The sequence below is a fragment of the Lithobates pipiens genome, unplaced genomic scaffold, assembly GCF_037356315.1.
Source record: "Lithobates pipiens isolate NorthernLeopardFrog02 unplaced genomic scaffold, aLitPip1_a1.2 Scaffold_8, whole genome shotgun sequence".
NCBI lineage: Eukaryota > Metazoa > Chordata > Amphibia > Anura > Ranidae > Lithobates > Lithobates pipiens.
In genome coordinates, this window is record NW_027507903.1 from 574,407,266 (window position 1) to 574,429,425 (window position 22,160).

The following is a 22,160-nucleotide window of genomic DNA, read 5'->3' on the forward strand; positions in this document are numbered from 1 at the left end:
CGTACTTATTGTTTGTGCTGGTTCACATATTTCACATTCACTCACACCTGGTTGTTATTTAAAATATTGTCTGTTATTTCTTTTTCTTTGGTTTAAAAGCGAGCGCACACACCCCCTATTAATTCCTCCTAGTCATAGTTCCTAATAACTCCTTGATGTCCAGAGCACTCCCACCACACAGGCATGTGCTTTGGCGTGGTCCAGGTTAGGGCTCCAGAAGTCCAACCAAGAATCTAGGGCCCAAGCTACATGGGGGCCCAGGTCACCTTATGCATGTTCTATGAAGGGGCACTCTCTCTCACTGCCAGAAGGGTGACTCTTTTCCCTTAACCACCATCCTCCCTTGAGCAAACCAGGCTCGCACCAGCATCTCGTTTGGGAGATGGGGAATTTTTTTTTTTTACAGTTAAAAGTTGTGTTAAAAATGAACACAAAAAATTTACCATGGAAGTGCCAAACCTGTAAATCCACAACTTCAAAGAAAAGTAACAATTTAAAATATACATTTTCCACTTTAAACAAGGGAAATGTTCGAAAGTTCTGCAAAGATGGACGAATGTTGGGTGAATTTCAGAGCAAACCTACATTCATAGTGATAATAATAACAATAAATAGCACAGTAAGGCCCTTTCCCTTTGAAGAACAGATATGAATCCAGTTTGATGGAATGCTCACATTGACAGATCTTGTTTGAAGCTATTTTTGACAAGCAAATCTTGTTTAAAAACAGGTGGAAAAAACTGATACATAGAGAGAATGTGGAAAATTGAATCTTGGCCAAAAATTATGAAAAATAGGTCACTATCAGGCAAATGTTTGCTGAATTTCAATTAAATATCTGTGGAGAACAGCAAGGGGATAAATCAGTTCTCTTATCTTTCAGTTGTGAGTGCAATCTAGGCTTCAGCTTTTGAGGTCTGTAAACAACAGGTTTTTTTTTTCAGCAGAGAAGTTAAAGGAGAAGTACAGCCAAAGCTTGTTTGGCTGTACTTCTCCTGTGAATCACAGGAGTGCAGTTAGTTTTGCACTCCTGTGAACCATTTTCAACAGAGAGCGGGCTAAAGTCCTCTCTCTGCAGATGTCACAGTGTCAGTCCAGGCACTGTGTCACCACGGCCATGGAGTCAGGATCTGTCCAGATCCCTGTACCGGAAACTGGCTCCGGGTCTTAGCAAGCTGCTGAGAGCTTGATCTGGCCGCTCCCGCCCCCTCCACAGCCTGGCTCCAATGAGCGAGGAGGGGGCAAAGCAGAGAGACGATGACTGACAGTGAGCAGCTCTCTGCTCAGGGAGCTATGAGAACTGAGTGATTGGCGGTGTTCAATTGCTCTGTTCTCAGTGTCGGGGAACAGATGCAGCATCGGACCGGTGCTGCTTCCACCTAAGTAAGTATGAGTACAAAAAACAAAAACTTACCTCTCTTTTAAAATATAAATAAAGGCATAACTTTTTTGTTTTTGTTTTGGATAGAGTAGAGAGGGATTAGAACTACTGTCAGGTTTTTATTGCTGTCTGTGTCTCTGTTTTTCACAATGTTGGGCTGTGTTTTAATATGCATTGTGTTATGGCCGACCAATTTATTTTGAACAGACAGCCAATGCACCCCAGGCTATGCAAAATCACGACTAACCCTTTTGTGGAAACAACACACACTAGTTCATTATCAGACTGAGCAGAATAGAATGCTGTTTACTGAACAGTGTATCCAGAATCAGACAGAAGTATTTCATATTTACGGCTGAATTTTGTGCTTTAGCTGCAGTTGTCTGGTAATCTAGTGCAGTATTGTTTTACTTGTTTCTTGTCAGTTCGTTTTGATGCTTTTGTTTTCAGTTCCTAAACTAGAACAGAGGACTGTACAGTATGTATAGATGAAGTGCTCGTAGGCATGATTGGGCTGTTCATTTGTCAGCACCCATTCTCTTAAATTATATCATGATAATTACTCTCATTGCAGTCTGTTGAAGGTAGCCTGCAGTTTTCTTTACAAGCAAAAAAACAAAACAGCGCAAACCTAAGTGCAGTATTAAAGTCCACAAGTATTTATTTAAAATGTAGTACACTCACTCTGTAAAGAAGTAAATCAGGCACATCATGTATGTAAGGGAAAAGTTCCAGGGTTCATCACAGGACTCCCAGGGGAAGGTGATCCTCTTGTGCTGCAGAGTCTCGTCTTTTTAAAATAATTTTTTGTATATTTTCTATATATATAAAAAAATGTTTCTCTCATATACATATCCCTTTGTCCTAGCAACAATTCATCATATATATATTTTTTACCAACCTTTCATCATTTAAAAAAAAAAAAAGTTTTTATTTTTCATATGTATATATTTTTTATATTTTTTAGTTTTATTTTTACTATTAATAATAAAAAAAATTTAATTATCAATTTTGTATTTTTAAACTCTATTTTTAAACTCTATTCTTTACACTCATTATACAATTTTTTTTCTATTAAACCCTTTTTTTAATTAATTTCTTACACTTATTTCTTACTCTTATTGCACACAAACCCATACTCTCTGTACATATATATTTTTTCCCTTCTCTCTGTATGTTTTCCTTGTCCAAAAATACATTTTAGCCGGTGTTCTGCCTAATAGAGTCCGGCCATCCATATGTGTCCGCTCCGTACTGCGCATGCGCAGTACGGAGCAGACGAAGCTTCGGAAAATCTCCGAAGCTGAACGGCGCCTGCGCCGTGAGTGGAGGAGGTAGCCCCACTATCCAAGCGGACATAGGGTTTAGAATTTTAGAGGGCCCCTCGCGGGCGAGCTTCGCTCGCCACGCTTCGGGCTCGGCCTCGCTGCGCTCGGCTCTTTTTTATTCTAACTCTATGTCCACTTGGATAGTGGGGATAGAACCTGGACTCACGGCGCAGGCGCCGTTCGTCCTCGGCAATTTTCGGAATCTGTGCTCCTGTGTACTGCGCATGCGCAGTACGCAGAGGACAGCATCCGATGGAGGACCCTATTTGACAAGACACCGGCTTGTAAAAGATAATAGCCAGGCTCTAGCTGCACTAACCCCGCCCTACAGTGGGGAGGTACTATAATCACAATGGCCAACCAGCACCGCCTTCCCCCTATTTGACCACTTCCAATATGGTGGTCGGTATGCCTGATGAAGGAGCATGCATGCTCCGAACGCGTGCGCACTGACATCATCACAGCGCGACCCCAGATACCTCACCAGCTGACCTCCGTGACACTGTGCGACATCGAGCCAGGGACGCTGGGAACCACTGGCGCCACCAGACGAGACTCTGCAGCACAAGAGGATCACCTTCCCCTGGGAGTCCTGTGATGAACCCTGGAACTTTTACCTTACATACTTGATGTGCCTGATTTACTTCTATACAGAGTGAGTGTACTACATTTTAAATAAATACTTGTGGACTTTAATACTGCACTTAGATTGGCGCAGTTTTGTTTTTTTGCTTGTATATCTTTTAAAGGTGTCTTCTACCCTTCAACATGCTGCCTCCATGCTTGTGCTACGATATCTCATTCTTCCAGTGACTACAGACTATTATTGTCCAATAATAACTGCTGAACTGTTTGGACCTTTTTTCAAAAAACAATATTAAAAGTCCAAACATTGCTCTATACCACAGTCATAGTATACCCCCTATCTCCCCATCCTATTCCCACCCCCATCCCTGATATATATAACCCAGCAGCGCAACAAAAAAAAAACTGTCTTTTTTACTCTGTACATGCAGTTTTCTTTATATGCAAGACAAGCATAGAATTAAAGTTCCACAGAGTTGAAGAGACTCAGTAGATAAGTGTATGTTACTAAAGCAGCAGAGAGTCTTCTGAATCCCAGATTCCCATTTATATTTAGGTCCGGACTTTGACTGGGCCATTCTAACACATGGATATGCTTTGATATAAGGCATTTCATTGTAGTTCCGGCTGTATGTTTAGGGTTGTTGTCCTGCTGGAAGTTGAACCTCTGCCCCAGTCTCAAGTCTTGTGCAGACTCTTACATGTTTTCTTCTAAGATTGCCCCAAAGATGTTCTATCGGGTTGAGGTCAGGAGTGCAGGCCAGCCAAGTTCCTCCACCCCGAACTCACTCATCCATGTCTTTATGGACCTTGTTGGCGCACTGTGCACAGTCATGTTGGAACAGGAAGGGGCCATGCCCAAACTCTTCCCACAAAGTTGGGAGTAGAGGTCGACCGATATGGGTTTTTCTCTGGCCAATGCCGATACCGATATTTAGAAATCGCCATGGCCGATATATGATGCAGATTTTTTTTGTGCCGATAAAAACGCCAAATATCGGCCGATATATCAGTCGACCTCTAGTTGGGAGCATGAAATTGTCCAAAATGTCTTGGTATGTTGACGCCTTAAGAGTTCCCTTAAGGGGCCAAGCCCAACCCCACACCATAATCCCCCCTCCACCAAATGATCAGTGCACAAAGCAAGGTCCATAAAAACATGGATGAGCGACTTTGGGCTGGAGGAATTTGACTGGCCTACACAGAGTCCTGACCTCAACCTGAAAGAACACCTTTGGGATGAATTAGAGCGGAGACTGCGAGCCAGGCCTTCTTGTCCAAGATCAGTGCCTGACATCACAAATGCACTTCTGGAAGAGTGGTCAAACATTTCCATAGACACACTCCTAAACCTTGTGGACAGTCTTCCCAGAAGAGTAGAAGTTGTTATAGCTGCAAAGAGTGGACCAACGCAATATTGAACCCTACGGACTTAAAGATTAAAGTTCATGTGCGTGTAAAGGCAGGCGTCCCAATACTTTTGGTAATATAGTGTACATAACATTGACATAGTGTATTCATACTCATATTCTAAATGAATGATAATACAGATGTAGCAAAGTCTCTTCCAGTCTAATGAGGACCTCTAAGGCCAAAGATAGCTGACATCCATCCATATATACCCTGTTTCCCCGATAGTAAGACACCCCCGATTGTAAGACGTATCGGGAGTTTCAGAGGGGTCGGCTAATATAAGCCATACCCCGAAAGTAAGACATATGTCTTACTTTCGGGGAAACACGGGGGTATTGCTGCCTCCCTCTCATCTAGCTGCCCACGTCCGCACCGTCCCCCTCTCCATACGTCGCCGCGTCTGCCATTTCCCTCTGATCTTAATGAGCGCCGCCTCCTGCCCACGCCTGAGCCGCCCCCCTCTCCATACGTCACCACGCCGTCCCCTGCACTTGTCACTGCCGCCTCCTGCTTAAAATACGGTAATGAACACAGTATTAATCATACATCAGTAAAACATACACACTGGCATACTGGGGTATCATCTGCTGTATGTAACCCAGTGGGTATCAGCAGGTGTCACACTGGATTAAATACAGCAGGTGGTACTGTATCACACTGGGTTAGATACAGGTGTAGGTACAGGTTTGCATTTTGCTGTGCCCACATGAGCTGTTTGACGGCTTAGGACGCGCCTACCGTATGCAAATTTACTCGTTATGCAATGTTGTAACAAGACATTCTTGGCACTTCCTTTTATAAAACTGTTTTGTGGTGAATACAATACTGTTCAGGTTGTTAATAAATGTTAATTTTATGGTTAAAACAAAAAATTCGACAATTTTTTTCCAATATAAGACATACCCCAAAAGTAAGACATAGTGGGGCTTTTGGGGATAAAAAGAAAGTAAGACACTGTCTTACTTTCGGGGAAACACGGTAGTGAGTTATGAGGCATAGAGGGTGCAAAAATGGTGAAAGTCATTGGGCACCAGACACTTCTTGGATGTAAAAGAGGTTTTATTTCTTTTAACAGTCCTTTTTGTATTTTTGAGGGAAAAGAGGTTTAGGGCCAGGACACCCTTAACCACTACAATACAGGGCACTTTCGCCCCCTTCCTTCCCAGCCCAATTTTCAGCTTTCATCGCTCTAGCGCTTTCAGTGACAATTGCGCGGTCATGCTACACTGTACCCAAATGAAATTTTTATCATTTTGTTCGCACAAATAGAGCTTTATTTTGGTGGTATTTATTCACGACTCCGTTTTTTATTTTTTGCGATATAAGCGCAAAAAAAGCGGAAATTTGGAAAAAAAACAATATTTTCTATTTTAAAAGAAATCCAATAAAATCAAAATTTGTCATAAATTTAAGCCAAAATGTATTCTGCTACATGTTTTTGGTGAAAAAAAAATTCCGTTAAGTGTATAATAATTGGTTTGTGTGATCACGGACATATGTACGCAAATGATCATGTACATATGTGTGCAGGTGATCACGTACATATGTGTGCAGATAATCATTGGGACATGTGATTTTAGTGGGACATATGTGGGGGACATGTTTTTATTATTAGGGACATGTGTTTTTATTATTTGGGGACATGTATGTTTTTGGGACATGTGTGTTTTGGGGACATATGTGGGGACTGTGTTTATACTGTGTGGTGTGTTGTGTGTTTACACTAGACTGGTGATCAGTGAGTAAAAAGCTGTAAAAAACAGCTCATACTCACTGATCATCAGCGATCTGCTCTCCTCTCCTCAGGGATGACTTCTGTGTGAGGAGAGGAGGAGCCGATTGCCTAGCAACCGGCTGTTTGTTTACATCACATGACGGCCGTGATTGGACACGGCCGTCATGTGATCAGGAGGGCCAATCACAAAGCCCTCCTGCCGATCTGAGATGCGCCGTGTCCAGGTGACACGAGCACATTGGGATCACGCCGCTGAGCGGGCACGCATGCACGCACGCACGCACGCACGCGTGATCCTGCTCCTTCAGAAGTAGACGGCTCCCACCTGGCCGTATATGTGCATTGGCCGGGTGGGAAGTGGTTAAGTAGTTGCAGATTCAATTGCCAGACTCCAAGACTTCAATAGGAGGACAGCCGTGCAGGGAAAGGCCCCAGCAAGGCGTCACATCTGCACATGCAGGAATGCTATCCCCTATGGCAACAGTCTTTAACAGCTCCTAACTCAAACATAACAGTTCCTTAAACTTCACTACAACTACCTCTTGTAGTTCTTTAACACTGAGCTCCCACTCTCTGACTAGAGAGTCAAGGGCCACCCATGCTTCCCTGCTGAAAGGAAGGAGAAGGGGTTGAAACCAAGAATGAGTAGTCACACCAAACCAGTATATTAGGTTAGCTGTACTCGTATCAACCACAGGAATCTATCCACCCAGACTGGACCTTGTCAAATTTTCCTGGGCATTGCCTGTTTTCGTATGTGAGTCTGTATAATGGCAGGACCGAATTAACCGAAAGTCGCCAGGAGTCGAGCGTAGGCAGCTATGCCGACTTCCATCTCAAGAGTATTTCCCTTCTAGCGTAAAACAAGGAGAATGCTATACATAATTTAGTATATCTCCCTCTACCTCCTCCAAGTGGCTTAAAGCGGAGGTCCACCCTAAAGTGGACCTTCCGCTCATCGGAACCCTCCCCCCCTCCGGCGCCACAATTGGCACCTTTCAGGGGGGAGGGGGGTGCAGGTACCTGTACAGTACAGGTATCTGCACCCACTTCCGGGATAGCTCTCTGCGGAAAGGGGCGTAGATTACGCCCCTTTCCGAAAGTCCCCCGCTGCCTGCTGGGAAGCACACAGATCCCAGAGGCAGCGGGTCCATCCTTATTGTGCAGCGCGACTCGCGCATGCGCAGTAGGGACCCGGGAAATCAAGCCGAAAGGCTCCACTTCCTGATTCCCATACCCAAGATGGCGGCGGCAGCACCCGAGAGACGATCGAGAGATCGGCTTTGAGTGCCGACATCGCGGGCGCGCTGGACAGGTAAGTGTCACTATTTTAAAAGTCAGCAGCTGCAGTATTTGTAGCTGCTGGCTTTAGAAAAAAAAAACGCGGAGTCCCCGCGGACTCCCGCTTTAATAGTAAAGTCAAGGGGTCTAATGGAATCCTTGTGCCACATGTGTCACGTAGAGTGGAGGCTACTGCCTCCCAATAGAGTCGAAACAAGGGGCAAGACCACACCATATGCCAGAAGGTTTGACCTTAGGCTGTGTAGGGACATAAGAAGGGAATGTGGGACTTTAAGGCTCCGTTCACACAGGGGGCGATACGAGGCGACACGACTTGCCGTGCCACGACCTGACAAGTCGCCCCCGTTCTGTACTACGGAACCGTTCTAAGAGGAGCGACTCGAGTCGCTCCGACTTAGAAAAAAAGGTTCCTGTACTACTTTTGAGCGACCTCGGGGCGACTTGCATTGACTTCTATACAGAAGTCATTTGCAAGTTGCCGCTGAGGTCGCGGCAGGTCGCGGCGCGGCAAGTCGTGTCGCCTCGCCCCCTGTGTGAACCGAGCCTTAATGAGGCAATTGACTTGTGGAGATAGAGTATTTAGTAAACATTTTTTATTTGTAACACTAGTAAAAAAGTATTAAAAGAATACTTTTTTACTAGTGTTACAAATAAAAAATGTTTACTAAATACTCTACCTCCACAAGTCAATTGCCTCATTTAAAGCCCCACATTCCCTTCTTATGTACTTGAACCCGCGATGGAGGTATATTTATTGTGCCTCATTTAACCACTTGCTTACTGGGCACTTAAACCCCCCTCCTGCCTAGACCAATTATCAGCTTTCAGCGCTGATTCACTTTGAATGACAATTGCGTGGCCATATAACACTGTACCCAAATGAAATTTTTATCATTTTTTTCCCACAAATAGAGCATTATTTTGGTGGTATTTAATTACAGTTGGGAGTTTTATTTTTTGCTAAACAAACAAAAAAAATGCAAAATAATAAAAAAAAAATCATGTTTAATAGTTTGTTATAAAATTTTGCAAACGGGTGATTTTTCTCCTTCATTGAAGTGCGCTGATGAGGCGGCACTGATAGGCTGCACTGGTGGGCACTAGTGATGGACGAACTTCCGACGGGACGTTTCGCGAACGCGAAATGCGAACGGACCCAAACGTTCGCGAAACCGAACGTTCGCCGCGGGCCCCATTGACTTCAATGGGAGGCGAACTTTGCAAACCTTCATGTCGAATTTGCGGCCACGTGGTAATTATTAGGGGGTAAAACGTAGTCCCACCATCTGGACAATGACATAATACATGTATGAGGTGAATTTGGGATCGATAACTACAAGCATTTTTATTTTATTTGGGAAATTGTTCTAACAATTCAGGACTATGGAGCTAATGAAGGCAATGGAGGAGAGGGAAGGTCAGGGACCAGGGTAGGCAAAGAAGAGGGTGCAGGAGATGATCACCAGCAGCGTGACATACCGGAATGACACATGCACCGTGATAGAGGCATCTGACAGCAGCACCGTAATACAGAGCACTGACAGCAGCACCGTGACATACAGCGCTGACAGCAGCACCGTGACATACAGCGCTGACAGCAGCACCGTGACATACAGCGCTGACAGCAGCACCGTGACATACAGCGCTGACAGCAGCACCGTGACATACAGCGCTGACAGCAGCACCGTGACATACAGCGCTGACAGCAGCACCGTGACATACAGCGCTGACAGCAGCACCGTAAGCAGCCCCAGGAGGAAGTCAGCACAGCACAGGGATGGTGTGATCCCCTCATAATAAGAACCCCCAGGAGGAAGTCAGCACAGCACAGGGATAGTGTGATCCCTTCATAATAAGAACCCCCAGGAGGAAGTCAGCACAGCACAGGGATATCATAAGCAGCCCCAGTAGAAATATGACACCGCTCAACCTCTTCAAAGAGGAGGGTAGGGGCATATAGTACGGTGTGCTTTTTTGGGTCAAGGAAGTGAGCCAAATGAATTAAGAAGGTCTGTGTGCTTGATTAAAAAAATAGTTTATAGATATATACATGGTCTACTGGTCACATGTGTTGAATTCCTCCGAGATCCATGCCTCATTCATTTTTAGAAATGTGAGGTAGTTAACACTGTGGTGAGCTAGGCGAGTACGCTTATCGGTCACAATCCCCCCTGCTGCGCTGAACGTCCTTTCGGACAGGACACTGGATGAGGGGCAAGCCAACAGTTCGATTGCAAATTGGGCAAGCTCTGGCCAGAGGTCAAGCCTGCCCACCCAGTAGTCTAGGGGTTCATCACTCCTCAGAGCGTCCACATCGGCCGTTAACCCAATGTAGTCGGACACCTGACGGTCTAGGCGTTCCCTGATGCTGGATCCGGATGACACCTGTCGATGGGTCGGCTGAAAGAATGACCTCATATCCGAAGTCACCAACACATCTTCAAACCGGCCTCTTCTTGCAGGCGCTGTTGGATTGGTACCCGCAAATCCTTCTCTGGGAGTGGGAATTGCTCCTCTGCCAGCGCACGCAAAAGCAGAATGCAGCATTTCTCGAAGCAAGGCCTGGAAGTGCTGCATTCTGACAGCCCTCTGCGACGGCGGTAACATTTCCGCCATTTTGTGTTTGTACCGGGGGTCTAAGTACGTTGCCACCCAGTACTGGTCCTTGACCCTCATGCTTTTTATACGGGGGTCCCTATTAAAACACTGGAGCATGAAGGCCCCCATTTGCACTAAAGTGGAAGCGGTGTGGTGGCCTGGCTCCTGCTCATCATCCAGGATAATGTCGTCCTCTTCATTCTCCTCTCCCCATCCTCGCACAACAGGGATCCCAGAAAGGTTTAAAGCATGCTCTTCTTGCTCCTGCTCATCCGCCCCGGCACCATCCTCCTCTGACTCCTCATCAGACTCCTGTTGTTGACTTGTCTCAGATAGAGTAGCCCCCCCTGGGAATTCATCCAGCATTGCGACTTCCTCATCTTCCCGCTCCTGCTCCTCCACAGCCTGATCAATGACACGACGCAATGCACGCTCCGGAAAGAAGGCATAAGGTACCATGTCACTGATGGCGCCATGGCTGCGACTGACCAGTTTGGTGATCTCCTCAAATGGCCGCAGAAGTCTGCATGTGTCGCGCATGAGCAGCCACTGGCGCGGTGAAAAAAAACCCAGCTCCCCAGAACCGTTTCTTTCGCAGAGTTCATACAGGTAGACGTTAACTGCACGTTTCTGCTGGAGCAGCCTATCAAGCATATAGAAGGTTGAGTTCCATCGCGTCGGGCAATCGCAAATAAGACGTCTGACCGGCAGATGGTGTCGCTGCTGAATGTCAGCAAGGCGAGCCATGGCCGTGTAAGATCTTCTGAAATGGGCCGAGATTTTCCTTGCCTGCCGCAAGATGTCCTGGACCCCAGGGTATTTGACAAGGAATCGCTGCACGACCAAGTTTAAGACGTGTGCCATGCACGGCACGTGCGTGATTTTGCCCTGTTTCAATGCGCTAAGCAGATTGGCACCGTTGTCACACACCACTTTACCAACTGTCAAATTGAGCGGTGTTAGCCACTCATCTGCCTGTGAACGCAAAGCTGAAAGGAGTGCCGGGCCAGTGTGGCTCTTTGCTTCCAGGCACAACAGACGCAGCACGGCATGGCAACGTCTCACCTGGCATGTGGAATAGGTTCTGGGGAGCTTGGGCGGTGCAGTGGAAGAGACGCTAGCAGCGGAAAAGGAGGAGGCAGCTGAGGAGGAGAGGGAGGAGGATGGAGTAGGAGGAGGAGAAGAAGAGTCAGGCCTGCATGCAATCCGTGGCGGTAAAACCAAATCTACACGGGTGCCACGGGTTACATGCTTGACGGCCGTCAGAAGGTTCACCCAGTGGGCAGTAAAACTGATATACCTTCCCTGCCCGTGTTTGCTAGACCACGTGTCTGTGGTCAGATGTATCTTGGCACCGACACTGTGTGCCAGAGATACATTCACTTGCCGCTGAACATGGCCATATAGCTCTGGGATGCCCTTCTCTGAGAAATACTTCCTTCCTGGGACCTTCCATTGTGGTGTTCCAATGGCCACAAATTTGCGAAAGGCCTCCGAGTCCACCAGTTTATATGGCAGTAGTTGGCGGGCTATGAGTTCTGACAAGCCAGCCGCCAACCGTTGGGCAAGAGGGTTATCCGGCGTCATCATTTTTTTACGCTCAAACATTAGGCCCACGGAAGCCTGCCTTTTTGCAGAAAAATGTGAGCTTGGCGTGATGGAAGGTGGAGTGGAGGACAATTGTGAGGAGAGAGGAGAAGGAGAAGTAGAAGACGAGGCTGGACGGTGAGAGCCTGCAGTGTGGCTTTGTGTGTTCCGTTGCTCCCACTGGGCTCGGTGATGGCTGCTCATGTGCCTTCTTAAGGCGGTCGTCCCTAGGTGAGTATTGGGCTTACCGCGACTAACGCGTTGACTGCAAAGATTGCAGATGGCAACGCTATTGTCAGCAGCGGACACGTTAAAAAAAGCCCACACTGCGGAGCCATGTGCCGGTGTCCTGGGAGCGCCAGATGTGACCGTACATGGTCGATGACTCGCTCCTGATACATTTGCAGTCTGCTTTGTCCCTGCTGTGCAATGTAAGTCATTGCTGCTTCTCCTCCCTATCTGCTGGTCCATATCTCCCTCTGAACTCCCCTCCTCTTCCTCTCTTGTGGGCACCCACGTGACATCACTAGACACGTCATCATCAACGTCACCTTCCCCACCGCTATAAGTAGAGATCTCGGAGTAGGCAGCAACACCGGGGACCAACCTCCTCCTTGGGCTGATCTGGGTACTGGCGTCAGACTGCTGAGTAGCGCTTGTTGCTACCTCCTCTTCCTGATCCAATACCAAGAGTGGCTGCGCATCAGAAATGTCCTCTTGATATGGATCGGAAAATAATTCCAGTGACTCAAGCGGAAGGTATGTGGTGGTGGTGGTGGTGGTCGTGTTGTTGGTGGTAGTGTCTTTGGGGGTGCACATAGCAGAGAGTGAAGAAGAGGGTGCAGATCGAGAGGATGAGGAGGGTGCAGAAGAGTAAGGCTGAGCGAGCCACTCAACCAAGTCTGGTGCATCCTTTAAAGTAATTGAACGCACCTTCTGCAACTTCCCACTTTGGCTCAAGCCTGTTGCTCCTGCCCTACCCCTACCACCCCTGCGGAAGGGCCTGCCTCTTCCTCTGCCTGTCATTTTTTAAATGACCCTGTGACAAAACTCTTAGTCCCTATACCGATGAAGGACTGCTGCAGTATAGGGCAGCGGTCAGCAGTGGTGCACGTCAACCCTATCTATTGTGGACCTATAGCGGTCCTTACAGAACAGCAGACTGTACCGCACTCAAGCCTATGTACCGTAGCACCCTATACCAAGTTACCAGTCCTTATAAGAACTTTTGTGGACCAAGCAGGTTGTGTATTAGTGTTTAGCAGACTGTACGTCAGTCCCTATACCGCTGAAGGACTGCTGCAGTATAGGTGAGCGGTCAGCAGTGGTGCACGTCAACCCTATCTATTGTGGACCGATAGCGGTCCTTACAGAACAGCAGACTGTACCGCACTCAAGCCTATGTACCGTAGCACCCTATACCAAGTTACCAGTCCTTATAAGAACTTTTGTGGACCAAGCAGGTTGTGTATTAGTGTTTAGCAGACTGTACGTCAGTCCCTATACCGCTGAAGGACTGCTGCAGTATAGGGCAGCGGTCAGCAGTGGTGCACGTCAACCCTATCTATTGTGGACCGATAGCGGTCCTTACAGAACAGCAGACTGTACCGCACTCAAGCCTATGTACCGTAGCACCCTATACCAAGTTACCAGTCCTTATAAGAACTTTTGTGGACCAAGCAGGTTGTGTATTAGTGTTTAGCAGACTGTACGTCAGTCCCTATACCGCTGAAGGACTGCTGCAGTATAGGGCAGCGGTCAGCAGTGGTGCACGTCAACCCTATCTATTGTGGACCGATAGCGGTCCTTACAGAACAGCAGACTGTACCGCACTCAAGCCTATGTACCGTAGCACCCTATACCAAGTTACCAGTCCTTATAAGAACTTTTGTGGAACAAGCAGGTTGTGTGTTAGTGATTAGCAGACTGTACGTCAGTCCCTATACCGCTGAAGGACTGCTGCAGTATAGGTGAGCGGTCAGCAGTGGTGCACGTCAACCCTATCTATTGTGGACCGATAGCGGTCCTTACAGAACAGCAGACTGTACCGCACTCAAGCCTATGTACCGTAGCACCCTATACCAAGTTACCAGTCCTTATAAGAACTTTTGTGGACCAAGCAGGTTGTGTATTAGTGTTTAGCAGACTGTACGTCAGTCCCTATACCGCTGAAGGACTGCTGCAGTATAGGGCAGCGGTCAGCAGTGGTGCACGTCAACCCTATCTATTGTGGACCGATAGCGGTCCTTACAGAACAGCAGACTGTACCGCACTCAAGCCTATGTACCGTAGCACCCTATACCAAGTTACCAGTCCTTATAAGAACTTTTGTGGAACAAGCAGGTTGTGTGTTAGTGATTAGCAGACTGTACGTCAGTCCCTATACCGCTGAAGGACTGCTGCAGTATAGGGCAGCGGTCAGCAGTGGTGCACGTCAACCCTATCTATTGTGGACCGATAGCGGTCCTTACAGAACAGCAGACTGTACCGCACTCAAGCCTATGTACCGTAGCACCCTATACCAAGTTACCAGTCCTTATAAGAACTTTTGTGGAACAAGCAGGTTGTGTGTTAGTGATTAGCAGACTGTACGTCAGTCCCTATACCGCTGAAGGACTGCTGCAGTATAGGGCAGCGGTCAGCAGTGGTGCACGTCAACCCTATCTATTGTGGACCGATAGCGGTCCTTACAGAACAGCAGACTGTACCGCACTCAAGCCTATGTACCGTAGCACCCTATACCAAGTTACCAGTCCTTATAAGAACTTTTGTGGAACAAGTGAGTTGTGAATGTTTAGCAGACTGCAGCAGAAGGGCAGCAGTCAAGTATAATATCCTTTCTATATTTGGAAGAAAGAATATTATACATGTACAAGCCTATTACTGTACCACTGATACCAGTCCTGAAAAGAACCTTTGTGGAACTAATAATAACAGCAAGTCTTTAAAATTACCCTCACTGCCTGACAACACTGCTTCCTTCCTGTCCCTATACAAATTGGCAAAAAAAGAGAACGATTAGTGGTTACTGGAACAGCTCTTTTGTGGACCTTGATAGTAACAGCTGATGATGATGATGATGATGATGATGATGAAAGACTAATCTGGCTGTCCCTGTAGCATACACCGTCCTTTCCCTTTCTCTAAACTAACAAAAGACACTCAGGCTGCTGCAAGAATCAGCAGCACAGCAAACCTATCAACACCTAACACCTATACCAGTCCTGAAAAGAACTTTTGTGTACCAAATAGCTAGTGGTTTATCTCTCCCTACTCCACACAGGAACCTGTCCCTATCGTAACAGAAGAAAGAATGTAAAATGGCCACCGGATCGGGTGTATTTATAGGTTAGGGGGAATGTACAAGTGTCCATGTGCTGTCATGTCTCAATTGGCTGTCCTGTATCACATGATAAACGTGTCACCAAAGGTTAAAGTTCTTGTATACATTAAACACGTAAGTCCGCCGCGGCGAACGACGGAAAAAGGCGTTCGAACGTGCGGACCGCGAATGTCGGAAATTCGCCGCGAAACGACCGCCGGGCGAACCGTTCGGCCATCACTAGTGGGCACTGATAGGCTGCACTGGTGGGCACTGATAGGCATAGTTAAGGTGGCACCAATAGGCACAGATAAGGTGGCACCGATAGGCACAGATAAGGTAGTACTGATGGGCACAGATAAGGCGGCACTGATGGGCACAGATGGGCACAGATAAGATGGCACGGATGGGTGGCACGAATGGGTGGCACGGATAGGTACCACTGATAAATGGGACTGATGGGCACTGATAGGTGGCACTGATAGGTGGCACTGCTGGGCACTGATGGGCGGCACTGATGGGCACTGATGGGCACTGGTAGATGACACTGATGGGCGCGGATATGTGGCACTGGGCTGCAGCACCGTTGTTGAGGCAGATTGCGGGCACTGATGGGTGGCACTGTGGGCACTGATGGGTGGCACTGTGGGCACTGATCAGTGGCACTATGGGCACTGCTGGGTGGCACTGACAGGGGGCACTTATTTATTGATGAGGTGGCACTGGCAGGGGGCAGGTGGGCACTGGCAGGGCTGGCCGTGATCGGGACTGATGTCCCGATCACGGCCGCCGGTGATCGGCTCTTTTTTTTTTAGGAATAATAACCGATTACCGGCTCCGTTGTATCACATGATCAGCTGTCATTGGCTGACAGCTGATCACGTGGTAAGGGGTCGGGATCGATCCCTTGCTCGGATCCGTGATCAGGCGAGTCTCATAGACTCATAGTCTCATAGACTCATAGCAGGCCGCTCGTGCACGGGACGACGTCAATAGGCGTCGTCCCGGCAAAGGAGGTCTGCGTTGTAGCTGTCATTTGGCTATGGCGCGGATCTCTACTGGTTAAAGTTCCAAACTCCCCCCTTTAGGCTGTTTAGGGAGTTTTTCAGTCAGGGCAGTGAGGATGTGGAACTCTCTTCCACAATCAGTGGTGTCAACTGGAATTATTAATAGTTTAAAAAAAACTCTTAGATGGGCATCTTAGCAAGCACAAAATAAAGGGATATAGCAAATAATTTTTGACATGAACAAACCCACAGAGGTTGAACTGGATGGACTGGTGTCTTTATTCAACCTTACCAACTATGTAACTATAATATTTCATAAGTAAGCCGTTTGCGGGACAAGGTCCTTTAGTTAGTAAAGTGAAAAGGTCAAAGTCCCCCCCCCCTCCCCCCATGAGTGGTAGGCTACTTCAATAGCATAGGTTACAGGTCCTAGACTTTGTGCCCCTCTTCTGCCTACCCCTTGATCTTGCCTTGTCCCTTATCCTTGAGTAAGCCTAAATTATAATTTAAGACTGAATATTCAGATTTGTGCATAAGACTTCAATGCTTGCTATACAGCCATTCAGCCATTCTACTTAAAACAAACTTTCCCTTGGTATATAGTGTGATTCATACCTGGCATGTTTAGCTGTGGTAATCAGCACTGTTATCAATGCAGGTTCAATGCAACAATTATTTTCCACATGCCCTTTTATAACCATACTTCCATAGTTTGTACACCATGCAACACACAATCATGTGCTACAAAACACCACAGTGTGTTGCAACACGCTGTTGTTAAGGAAATTTGTAAGTTCTGTATATAATCGTATTCTATTTTGTATGTATTGCACACTTCCCTCACTGTGCACACAGCACTAAACATGTTTTCAGTACATATTTGCCTTCTTTCGAGTCCTGATTAGAAGTAGCCGACCTATGTAACGCCCCCTGTTACCATAAACATACAATTGTAATATTAATGTGATACCTACGTAATTATGTGTATAAAAACCTTCAATTGCGTCATATAACCACTTGCTTACTGGGCACTTAAACCCCCTCCTGTCCAGACCAATTTTCAGGTTTCAGTGCTGTCGCACTTTGAATGACAATTGCGCGGTCATGCTACACTGTACCCAGATGACATTTTTATAATTTCTTTTCCCACAAATAGAGCTTTCTTTTGGTGGTATTTGATCACCTCTGCGGTTTTTATTTTTTGTTAAAAAAATTGAGAAAGACCGAATAATAAAAAAAAAAGGTTTATATTTTTTTATATTTTGTTATAAAATGTTGTAATTTTTCTCCTTCATTTAGATGTACGCTGATGAGGCGGCAGTGCTGGGCACCGATAGGTGGCAGTGATGGTCACTGATGGATGGCAGTGATGGGCACTGATTGCTTACACTGATAGGCAGAACTGCTAGGTGGCACTTATTGGCACCACTGGTGGGCATTGATAGGTGGCACTCATGGGCATTGATAGCTGGCACTGGTGGGCACTGTGGGCACTATGGGCACAATGACAGGTGGCACTGGCAGGGGGGCACAGAGGAGGCAGATGTGCCTCCTTCCTCTTCGGGACCTTTAACATAAGCCGGTGATCGGCTTTTTTTTCTCCTCGCACTGTCAGCATGAGGAGAAAAAACAAAGATCACCGAGCTTTTGTTTACATCATGTGATCAGCTGTCATTGGCTGACAGCTGATCACATGGTAAGGGGCTGGGACCGGCCCCTTACTAGGATCGGTGATCAGCCGAGTCTCCGTGACTCGGTGATCACAGCGCACTCCCCACGCGCCCTGTAGGGTGCGCGCAAGGAGCATGCACAGGGGAGGACGTCCTATGACGGCCTCCCGGAAATTGAGGTCCACGCTGTAGCCGTCATTCGGCTATGGCCCGGACCTCAAGTGGTTGAATAGGGTTTTAAAAAGGAAAACAAGAGGAAAGGACAAGATGACACTGAACATCCTTCAGGAGGTGGACTCTAGCTGACTAATATATGCAGTACATAGTAAGCAATTCATTACAGAAGATGATCCTGTACAACTGTGCAAGACTGATGGGAAGGCAGAAGTTCAGCTTTAAGCTCACCACAAATGTCATCCCGAATCTACAATCTCTGTTAGACCTGCCAGTATTGAAGAAATGGATACTGGACATCTGCACTCTGATAACCAGGCATGTACTGGCCATCGGGACTACCGGGAGTTTCCCGGTGGGCCGATGGCTCAGTGGGCCACTCTAATGTAAGGGGGCTGGTGATGGGCCACTCTGATGTAAGGGGTGCTGATGGGACACTGTTGTAAGGGGGCTGCTGATGGGACACTCTGACATCAGAGGGTGCTGATGGGACACTCTGATGTAAGGGGTGCTGATGGGACACTCTGATGTAAGGGGTGCTGATGGGACACTCTGATGTAAGGGGTGCTGATGGGACACTCTAATGTAAGGGGTGCTGATGGGACACTCTGATGTAAGGGGTGCTGATGGGACACTCTAATGTAAGGGGTGCTGATGGGACACTCTGATGTAAGGGAGTGCTGATGGGACATTGAAAATGTAAGTGGGCCGGTCTGGATGAAGTCCAGGGCCAAATTTCTGTCCCAGTTCAGCCCTGATGATAACAGCCATTATTGTGATGAATATTTAATGTTCATGTGACAACAGAAGCAGAAAAAACATCTAATGCATTTCACAACATCATTGTTGCTTAGTCATAGGTAGATCTGCCAGTAACCATGAAATACAAGGGACTACCGGATTGGATACAAATTGAACGTATAGGTTCTCATACTTTCCAGTCACTTGTTCTCTGGTATACATAGGTCCCAACTGTCCCTGATTTGGAGCAAAGTCCTTCTGTCCCTCATTCCTCCTCATTTGTCCCTTATTTTGGTCTGATCTATATAGATGTATATTAACCACTTCAGCCCCGGACCATTTTGCTGGCTTAAGACCAGACCACTTTTTGCGATTCGGCACTGCGTCGCTTTAACTGACAATTGCGCGGTTGTGCGACGTGGCTCCCAAACAAAATTGACGTAGTTTTTTTCAAACAAATAGAGCTTTCTTTTGGTATTTGATCACCCCTGTGTTTTTTTTTTTTTTGCGCTATAAACAAAAATAGAGCGACAATTTTGAAAAAAACGCATTCTTTTTTACTTTTTATTATAATAAATATCCCCCAAAAATATCTAAAAAAAACATTTTTTCCCCTCAGTTTAGGCCGATACGTATTCTTCTACATATTTTTGGTTAGAAAAAATTGCAATAAGCGATTATTGATTGGTTTTCGCAAAAGTTATAGCGTTTACAAAATAGGGGATAGTTTTTATGGCATTTTTATTAATATTTTTTTTTACTAGTAATGGCGGCGATCAGCGATTTTTATTGTGACTGCGACATTATGGCGGACACATCGGACCTTTTTGACACATTTTTGGGACCATTGTCATTTATACAGCAATCACTGCTATACAAATGCAGTGATTCCTGTGTAAATGACACTGGCAGTGAAGGGGCTAACCAGTGGGTGGCAGTGTAGGGGTTAAGTGTTCCTAGCGGCGTGTTACTAACTGTTGGGGGCTGGGCTTTCTTTTAGTGAACACTGATCTATGCTCCAATCACATGGAGCAGAGATCAGCGTCACTTGTTGCTAGGCAGAACTGGGAGATGCTGTTTACAACGGCATCTCCTAGTTCAGCCGCCCCGTGAGACGATCGCGGGTATGCCCGCGGCAATCGAGTCCGCGGGACCCGCGACCGGACTCACGGGGGTCCCAATGGGCACGATGGCAGGGCGGCAAATTTAAAGGGACGTACAGGTAAGCCCATTTGCCTGCCCGTGCCATTCTGCCGACGTACATCGGTGTGCGCCAGTCGGGAAGTGGTTAAATGCACTTTTTAACTTTCAAAAAGTGTTTCTCAGTACTGAACCTTTCATCCAATTTCTAAATTGCTACATTTGTAAATTTCTAAAACCAATATAAAAGAATAGTAGTGGTAAATGAAAAAAAAACGACTTTTGGGCTTACTTAATCATTTTCTTGTATAATTAACTTTTAAGGGGTATGTGTCAGGGGGCGTGTCCTATTCCAACATACTTTTGCTAATAGGTGTCCCTCGTTCTCATCTCACAAAGTTAGGAGGCATGGGTATAACCAATGTCACATTGACAGGAAGTGAGGGGAAGTCTCTCTTCCACCTAGAAGTAAAAACCCAACATGAATTCTAACCTGTCGCTACTCAAACAGTTTTAGCAGGGTTACCCTTTAATTATTGCATTTGTTATTTTAAAAAGCCAGTATGAATAAATAACAATCATCATATCTTTCTCTTTAATAATTAATTATCTAGATTGAGCTGAAAGGGGTCCTTCCTATATCAGAAAGCTGATAGGAATGGGGTTAGTCTTGATTCTGGTGTAGCATTGCTATAATAGTACTAAATATCAGCGGAAGGACGGCAAAGGGAAGAAACAGACATAAGACAGCAGCGCTGTGGCTAAGTGGTTAACACTTCCGTCTGGCAGCACTAGGGTTGTCAGTTCTTAACCATGGAACAACCTACCTGGAGTTTACATGTTCTCTCTGTGCCTGCATGGGTTTCCTCCCACACCCCAAAGACATGTTGGTAGGTTACCTGGCTTGACCTTAGTATATGTATGAATGTGACTTAGGGACCTTAGATTGCAAGCTCCTTGAGGGCAGGGACTTCTGGGAATGTACAATATATATATAAAGCACTGCATATTTTGTTGGTACTTTATAAGTACCTGTAATAAATAAATACAAAATGTAAATGGGTTATTCTACCCCAAAGTGAATCAGCCTCTAGTCTATTCTTCTTCTTCAGACCTCCAGCTGTAACTTCTAAACTTCCACATCCATCCGCCCTTCATAGCCAACATGCATCTGTCACATTCATTTCTCCTTTATTTTACAGACAATGAAACATGACACAAGGGCGGCATTGCCAGCAATTCCAGAGGTATGATCTCTCTACTGGAGTCCCGGAGAGATGAGACCCACCAGCCTCCACCCATAACTGAAGAATCCGTTTTGGCACTACAAACTCTTTCTAAACACAGCTGTCCATGCATTCCACTCTGGAAATACCATCACCTATTAAAGCCAGCCACAGCATAAGCTAAAAGCATTCAAATAAATGTATGTTAATCATCAGCTCACCTGTATGAATGATGCCACAGATGAAGAATAATAGACAGAGGTGGGTTCTTAGCAGCTCCATAATGATACGTCCAGCAAGGCGGCTCAGCAGAACAGACAGGGACTATGTGTGATGGATATCGGCTTTTTACTGTATAAGGCTGTCCTTCCGCTATATTACACACAGACATCTGCTGAGGAATTTCCTGTGTTCAAACAGCTCCTTTGGTCTGCTGATATAATTAGAGAGCCTGGGAATGGGGGCGCTGCTTTCACTTTCAAAAACAGGACCCCCGCTACTTCTGCTTGTATTAGAACATCTGGGACTTATTCAAGGAACTCTGTAACTTCACTATACTGCCTTTCTTTCCCTACATCATCCATACTATGGCACTTCACTTAGGTTTATTCTGTAAGACAATGCAAGGAATGTAATCCTGATTCTAAGCTCCCAACTATCCCACCTTTTAAAACCGCATTATTATTATTATTATTTTTATATTTATTATTACTATTATTATTATATTTTTATTATTATTATTATTAGTTATTATTATTACTATTATTATTATATTTTTTATTATTTTTATATTCATTATATTATTTTTATTATTATTTCTATTATTATATTGTTATTATTATTGGTTATTATTATTATTATTCTATTCATTATATATTATTATTATTTTTATTATTTTTGGTCGGCATAGTGGTGTAGTGGTTAGCACTCTCACCTAGCAGTAAGAAGCGT

The 22,160-nt window shown here is 45.9% G+C and overlaps 1 protein-coding gene and 1 long non-coding RNA gene across 4 annotated transcripts in view; one reads left to right on the top strand and one right to left on the bottom strand.

Moving 5' to 3' along the window:
• ICAM3 (intercellular adhesion molecule 3) overlaps positions 1-21,739 on the bottom strand; it is a 124,620-nt gene extending 102,881 nt beyond the window's left edge. For 2 of the 3 annotated variants that reach the window (XR_013270402.1, XM_077470200.1), the window contains exon 1: positions 21,431-21,737. Coding sequence is in view for 2 of the 3 variants with exons in the window: in XM_077470200.1 (XP_077326326.1) it covers positions 21,431-21,491 (61 nt within the window). In the remaining variant the exon portion in view is untranslated. Of the gene's footprint in view, positions 1-21,430 lie in introns of all 3 variants that reach the window. The other variant, XM_077470201.1, reaches the window with a different exon arrangement.
• Positions 3,172-21,882, top strand: LOC143961059 (uncharacterized). Its single transcript, XR_013270403.1, has 2 exons — positions 3,172-3,364; positions 21,186-21,882. It is a non-coding gene; the product is annotated as an uncharacterized LOC143961059 (long non-coding RNA).
• Positions 21,883-22,160: the final 278 nt, after the last annotated feature.